General features: G+C 43.1%; 1 protein-coding gene across 1 annotated transcript; it reads right to left on the bottom strand.

The window, feature by feature from the left end:
- Positions 1–470: 470 nt before the first annotated feature.
- Positions 471–1,445, bottom strand: LOC137018583 (trace amine-associated receptor 13c-like). The gene has a single exon (XM_067383254.1). It carries the CDS (start codon positions 1,443–1,445, stop codon positions 471–473), a length of 975 nt encoding a protein of 324 aa, XP_067239355.1.
- Positions 1,446–8,045: the final 6,600 nt, after the last annotated feature.

The raw sequence follows: 8,045 nt of genomic DNA, 5'->3' as shown, positions 1-8,045 counted from the left end.
ATTTGGTTTGTTTGATGGTGGTCACCCTACAACTATGCAAATATTAATCTCTCTGTTTATCCTGTCTATTATAGTCAGTCGGACCGGGGCTGTATCCAGATCAGATAGAGGACCTGCACCTAGACATGACCAGAACGCATCCCTGAAGTGTCAGCAGAGATTGTGTCAACTAGACCATCCCCTGTGAAGGCCTCATTGACATGACAGCCAGTAGCACAGATCCCCATCAAACTGTTTCTATACCAGTATAATATCTCAATATTTTAGTACTCTGCTATTGGAGTCAAAAAAAGTCAATGTATGTTACATGATCTGTATCTCTGCAATAACTGAGGAAATATTCATTTGATGTTTTATAGTCCAGGCCCATGTTTAATATGACAAAATGTAGAAAAATACATTGACCTAAAGGATAATATGAAAAACATAATAAAAACAGAGAAGAAACATTCTGTCTTACATTCAATCTCTTACATCACATTCATCAGGGAGGAGTCTTTATTAAACACTTTAAATGTAAAAATTAATTTTAAGCTTTTCCGAAACCAGGGAAAGAATAGGGCATAAATGATGGGATTAATGGTGGAGTTCAGAAGGAAAAATATTGCAGAAACATCTCTGACAAAAAAATAGTAAGGATTACTGTTTGGAATCACTAAAGAACAAATATAATATGGCAGTAAACACAGGAGAAACAAAAAGACCAGAATCCCCAGCAGAATCGCAGCTTTTCGCTCTGATTTGTCACTGACTCTGTTTTTAGAGGTGCTGTTGTGAACCTGAAGGGCTCTTATAGCAGTCGCATGTTTCTTAGCAATGACAAAAACATGAGTGTATAATATTATGATGAGTGTACATGGCATAAGAAACACAACCAGGAGATCAACGAAGAATGAAACCTCATCTATATTATAAACACATTCTCCTGGACATGTGACATGAGTGAAGTTTCCATTAATGAAGAGAAGAGTGAAGTTATAAAAGAGTAAAAATAGCCAGTTAAATAAAGTTGCAATGCAGGTCACAGTGGGAGAGATTTTCTCTGAATAAAAAAAAGGATAACTTAAAGCCAAAAACCGATCAACTGCTATTAGAGTCACAGTGTGAACAGACACACTTGTCACATGAAAATTCACAAAATCGTAAACCAAGCACATCACTGGTCCAGAAATCCAACAAGACTCGATGAGCCAAGGCAAATGAAGTGGCATCACAAAAACTCCAACCAGCAGATCAGACACAGCCAAAGAGAGGATGAGGATGTTAGAAGGTGTGTGGAGCTGCTTGAAGTGACTAACAGAGATGATGACCAGCAGGTTTCCACACACGGTCAGAAGAACCACAGCTGCTGCTGCCACATACAGAATCACATAGATGGAAATAGATCTCTCTGCACAGAAATATTCCTGACAGCCATCAGAAAGGTTCATTGCCTTAAGATGCATCATGAAGTATCCTTACTTGGAAGAAACATCCAAACAGAGTATCATTCTCTATGACTTCTCTCACACAAGGATTCATGAATTTAAATGAAACCGCTCTGAACTTAAAAAAAGTCACTCCTTGAGGCTCCACAATAAAGATGTGCTACAACCAACACTGCCTTTTATACACTTGACATGTTGACTCTTTCCAGAACCAGCAGCATCGAGGGAGAAGAACATACAGTTGGGAGATCCACTGATCCTGTTCATCTAGAAGAAAAAAGCTGAAGAGTGTCATATACAGTAGAACTCATTCAAAAACATTAGTGTGCTTAAATGAAGCATATGCCAACTCAAAAAAGTATTTAATTAAATATTTGCAATGTACAGTATGTTAAAAAAAAAAGAAAGAAAAAAACTACTTTTAAGTGGCCTTCAAATAAGACACTAATATCTACTACCCAGATAGCAACATTGTGTCAGCCCAGATCCTGCCCACACAGCAGTCTGCTCCTTTTTGCCAGGTCTAGGCCACAAGCATCAATAGTTACCATAGCCAACATAGCCAACAACAGGCCTTCTGTCTTCCTCCCTTTTAAATGTAGGACCAGGAAAAGTTAAATCTGCTTTGCCCAGTCAGAACATTAGATGTGTATGTCCACAGTGCTGCCCTGTGGTGTAAATCTGATCAACTGTTTGTGTGTTTTGGGTCACCTAGGAATGAGTACCCAGCATCTAAGCAAAGAATGAGCAAGTGGGTATGTAACCCGTGCGGCTCGCTTATGCCCAGCGTGATGTGCGGCCAGCGACACCGGGTATTAAAACTTGGTCTGCGTTGTGTTACGTTGTGTGGGTGTAGAAACAGATTCACTGGATCATTTACTGTTTAACAGAGACAAAATAAGCAGCCTCAGATTGAGTGGCCCTTATAACACTTTCTTCCACTGAATCACAGTTCAAAAGGGCGGAAGAAAACATGAACATAAGGAAAATATATAGAAAACATACCTGTTTAACAGAGACAAAATAAGCAGCCTCAGATTGAGTGGCCCTTATAACACTCTATAAAAGAAATATGATGCGCCTCCATTACCATGTGCTTGTTTCACATAAAAGACAGAAATATACCTCAAAAGAATGTAAAATAACAAAAATAATCCCAAGGATAAATAAAATAGTACTTTACACAGAAGTTTGGGTGGAAATACAGATATAAAAGATATAATTAACATAAGGATTAAATAAAATTAACAGGATGACAAAAGAAACCTACCTCTTCCACTGAATCACAGTTCAAAAGGGAAGAGGAGGAGACAGGACAGGAAATTAGGTCATACTGTGACCAGGCAACACTTAAAGGAGAAGCGCACCTTTAGATCAGGTATGACAAAACATATAAAAAGAACAATTTTGTGTGAATTATAACAATATTTACTAGTATACTTTGTATACCTGTTACACTCACCCCCCAGAATTTACACAAAATAAAAGTAAAAAGTAAAACAAAAACAAGAGCACAGGTCGTGAGAATGACTTGGTCTACACTCCAGAAAAAAAACAGTGAAGACTCTCAACATGAAAAGTTATCCAACTAAGGGATACAAACATGAAAGAAGTTGGCCAAACCACTACACATGTTGTAGGCATATAAAAGTGCCTTTTACACTTTGAAAAACTCAGACCTTTTGCTTAAACAGTATACACATGAGAAAAAAACAATACTTTACACTCAGTAGTATCAGAGAGCAATGCTATACACAGATTTAAACATGAATAACCGGAGATATGGACTCCACACCAAGTAAGGTCTCAAGTTGAACCATTGATTCAATCAGCCTACGAACAGGCTTAATTACTCTACCAAGCCTGGTAATGTAACGATTGTCAGGGTTATTGTCAACCACAGGATCGTACAGATCTGTAGAAACAGGGACAGTAGGTGAAAAAGCACTAGCTACAGTGTCAGGGTCAACAATAGATGAATCAGCTTGTGCTTCAGAAACATCTTGAAAAGAATGAGATGAGATCCAAGAAGCTGTACAATCATCATCACACACAGCCATGTGAGAAATGACAGATAGAGACTCTGCATGTGACAAAGCATTAGTGACAGGTATTGTTGACTCAGTTACATCACATACAGACTGAGAAGGTGAGGAGCAAGTACCATCACCAGCATATTCACCAACAGAAAACTCAAACTCTGTTGTGGGCAAAGGAAGAAAGTTAACTGGCAACAAGAGATTCCGATGTACCACTTTCTCATGACCAGATCTGTCACGGATCTTATAAATGTGCAGGGAAGGTCTGGAGGCGACAACGGAGTACATGGTGGGTTCCCATTTATCTGCAAGCTTCCGTTTACCTCGACAGCCTTTGTTTGCGATGAGAACTTGACCACCAATTGACAGAGGCAATCCCTTGACTCTCTTGTTGTATTGATCAGACTGGTGTTTCTGTTCTGCAGTAGAATTCTTTTGAGCCAGCACCATAGCAGTCTGTAGATCACTGACGAGAGATTGAACATAGTCATTGTAATCACAGATTGACTCATCACGAAGCACACTTGAAAACATGAGATCAACAGGTAATCTCGGCACCCTTCCAAACATCAGGTAAAAAGGGGCAAATCCAGTTGTTTCATGGGCAGTGCAGTTATACACGAATGTCATCGTTTGCACTAACTATGGCCACTTTTGTTTAGATCTGGGTGGAAGCGATCTCAACATGTTACCTAATGTTCTGTTAAACCTCTCAGTTCCACCATTTCCCATGGGGTGGTACGGGGTACGCCAGCAAGATCAAGGAGCTCTGCTATCAGCTCACTCTCAAAATTTGCTCCCTGGTCTGAATGGATACGCTGAGGGAAGCCATAAACACAGAAAAATCCATCTCAGAGTTTCTTCGCAATACTCTTAGCCGATTGGTTCTGGCATGGAAAAGCGTGAGCTAGCTTGGTGAAATGATCTGTAATTACCAAGACATCCACAGATTTATTGTGCCTATCCTCGGCGGACCAGAAATCAATACAAACGAGCTCCAATGGGGCAGTAGTCTTGATGCTCTCCAAGGGTGCTCTTGCAGCTGGCCCTGGAGTTTTACTCAGGACACAACGGGTATGTCTTGACGTAATCACGCACGTCACATTCCATCCCAGGACAATAAAACCTCTGGCGGGCTAGAGACAGTGTACGTGGCTGGCCCTGGTGACAGGCCAAATCATGAACACCAGAGAGAGCTTGCCTTTTCAGGGATTCAGGCAGGACAAACTGAATTCTCTTATGTTTTGTGAGTGGATCTTTAAAGGCTCTGTACAGAATGCCATTGAGCAAAAAGAGTTTGTCCCACTGCTTTAAAATCCTCAATACACGCAAATCCTCATTCACATGCTTGCGCCTGGAAGGTCTGCGCTTCCTGGTGACATAGAAGGACACCCGTGAAATAACTGCATCATTGTGCTGCTGACACTGCAATTCGGACAATGAAAAAGCATGGGAGACATCTTGGCAGGCAGGAATTAAAGAGCTCATTTGACCAGCTAGGGACGTTGCTCTGGATACTGCTCCTAAATCCCAATCACCACAAGATGACAAGATGGAAGACACATCCTCAGCAGTCATAGAAACATCCATTTCAGAATTTTGATCGCGTTCAGTGCCAAGTGTTTGTGGCTGGCACGTGAGATGGAATGCTCTCTGTACATAATCATCTTCAACACTGTGTACATGCTTCAGCAGCTCGGAGTAAGGCTCGGTCAGAATTCGCTGACTCACCGGCGTGACAAACGGGTCGCGACTGAGCGCATCCGCCACAACATTTAGCCTTCCAGGGATGTGCTTGATCTTAAAGTTGTATGGGGCAAGTTTTGAAACCCAGCGCTGCTCACACGCATCCAGTTTAGGTTTTGTCATGATGTACGTGAGCGGATTATTATCGGTCCATACAGTGAACTCATGGCCTTTAAGCCAATGGCTGAACTTGTCACATACGGACCATTTCAAGGCCAAGAACTCCAGCCTGTGTGCAGGGTAATTGGCTTGGCTGTGGTTCAAAGACTTGCTGGCGAACGCTTTAGGACGTGCTTTATCCTCGCCAACAGCAACTTGAGAAAGCACTGCGCAAGGCCGTTCAACGATGCGTCAGTGCAGAGGATGAAGGGACGCTCAAAGTCAGGGTGGGCCAACACCACGCTCTCGACAAGGGCTCTCTTTAGCTCCTTGAAGGCGACATCACAGTCAGGAGTCCAGTCATGAGGAGTCAACTCCCGGAAAGTGCCATTACTATTACGACGACTTCTGCCTTTCACCAAACACTTTTGACCAGCAGTCAACTTGAACAATGGCTTTGCGATTTGTGAGCAGCCAGGGATGAAGCTCTGGTAGTAAAGAACCATGCCCAGAAACGATCTTATTCTTTTTGGTGAAGGTGTGCTGCCATCCTCTTTCATTAGGTCTTTCTTCTGAAAGGCAGCAATGACTGCAACCTTATCTTCATCCACTGAAATTCCTGAACCACTGATCACATGGCCCAAAAACTTGATGGAACGCCTGAGGAAGTGACACTTTTTTGGAGCCAACTTCAAATTACTAGCTCTCAACCGTGCAAACACCACTTCTAAGCGTTTCAATGCCTCTTCTTCAGAACGGGCGAACACCAGCAAATCGTCGAGATAGCAAAGGAGGCTGGAAAAGTTAAGATCTCCAAATACGCTGAGCATAAAGGATGCTGGACTGTTACACAGGCCCTGGGGGAGACGGTTATATTCATATAAGCCCATGGGCGTTGTGAATGCTGTGTAATGCCGATCAGATACATGGAGTGGGATGTTATAAAATCCAGATGTTAAGTCCACAGAGCTGAATAGAAGATTGCCACCAAGAGCGGCCAGGCAATCCGCCTGACGGGGCAAAGGATGAGCATCTTTTATAGTCTTTGCATTAAGCCAGCGAAAATCAGTGCAGACTCTTAACGATCCATCCTTCTTCCAAACCATTACCAAAGGAGATGCGTACTCGCTAACTAATTTGCTGATAATGCCTTTTTCTTCCATTTCAGAAAGAACTTCTCGCAACTTATGATAGTGGGCAGGAGGGATTCGGCGGTAGGGCAGACGGAAAGGACGTTCATCACATAAATGTATCCTGTGTACGAAGTCTTTCGCCTCTCCACAATCAAGTCGGTCAATGGAGAAAACATCACGATAAGACACGATAACACTTGCCAACTTCTCCTTCCATAAGTCGGAGACTTCACACTCATCGATATTAATGTCTTCCAAGCCGTACTCGTGCAATAACCTAACAGGATCGACAGATGGCACAGGCTTGGGGAAAGTCATATCAGGGACATCATGGGATCTGCACAGGCTTTGCGTGACCGTAACATCCTCCACTGCCAAACAAGGAGACACATCAGCCAGCTTAGCATTGTGACGAAGAGTTATTGGAGACTGTGTGGAGTTCAAAATCTTTATCGGCACCCATCGATCACCCCACATAGGGCTCACTATGCGTCCCACAAGAACATGACGGGGCGCTGAACGTGAAGTAGTGGGTTCAACGATAACTGTGCTTCCCGGGGAAACATTAATGTTAGCAGGAAGTTTTCCCCAGACCAGGTGTTCACATCTGGGAAGTAAGGTAACTGCTTGACAGAGCTTCACCGTGCCGAGCTTAACAGGCTGGCGAGGACCAGACCAACGAGAAATACAGCTCAAAAGCTCAAGGAACTCTTCAGACTCAGGATTGCTGTTTTCACATGAAATTACTTCCCAGTACTTCTTTTCGGCTTTCATCTTCTTAAGCACACATTTGATAACGTTACTGCCGATGATGAACTCATCTTTCTGTCCAGGCACTACTAAAGTAGGTACGATGAACTTGAATCCATAGACTTCAGGTCATATGTGCACTTAGGCTGAATAGTAAGACCACCACAGCCCACTAGGACCACGTTACCAGGAACTACTGAAGGTTGCGGGAGAACTCCTTCGGCACGCAACTTGGATTCACTCTCTGTACTCAGGGTGCAAGCCATACTGCCATAATCTAGCAAACCATTCAGTACAGACTGGCCACTGACAGGCACAGGAGCATAAAACAGTTCACTAGCTCCATCGATTCTCTGAGATCCCACATACAGCACCGTTTTATCAGGTGGCTGCAACTTGCAACTATTTACAAAAATCTCATGTGGGTCTGACTCATCTTTTAGGGGAAGTACATCACTGCCCATGCTGCCCCCTTCCACACATGGGCTATCTAGTTTAACTGAGTGGCAGAAGAATGAGGCTCAAAGCTTGTCTTCTTTGGACAATCACTCTTAAAGTGTCCAGGCTTGAAGCAGTTACGGCAAAGCCTCTGCCGCATGCAATGAGAATGTGTAGTGTGCTCTTTAGATCGACATACTTTACATGCTGGGCTCGCACTAGGCTTGGGGTCTGATGTTGTGACGTGACAGCCAGGATTGGATGAGGACAGTGAGGCAGTGCAAAGAGACAGAACTTTATCCATCATGCCGACTAACTGTTGCATGCTACTGTTAGGCGTAAAAGGGACAGCGTTAGGGTCAAGCTGACCATTCAAACATGGTGACTGACCTGAGAAGCGTTCAGGCTGTTTG

Source organism: Chanodichthys erythropterus, chromosome 4 (genome assembly GCF_024489055.1).
Source record: "Chanodichthys erythropterus isolate Z2021 chromosome 4, ASM2448905v1, whole genome shotgun sequence".
NCBI lineage: Eukaryota > Metazoa > Chordata > Actinopteri > Cypriniformes > Xenocyprididae > Chanodichthys > Chanodichthys erythropterus.
This window is presented reverse-complemented; position numbering and strand designations above follow the sequence as displayed.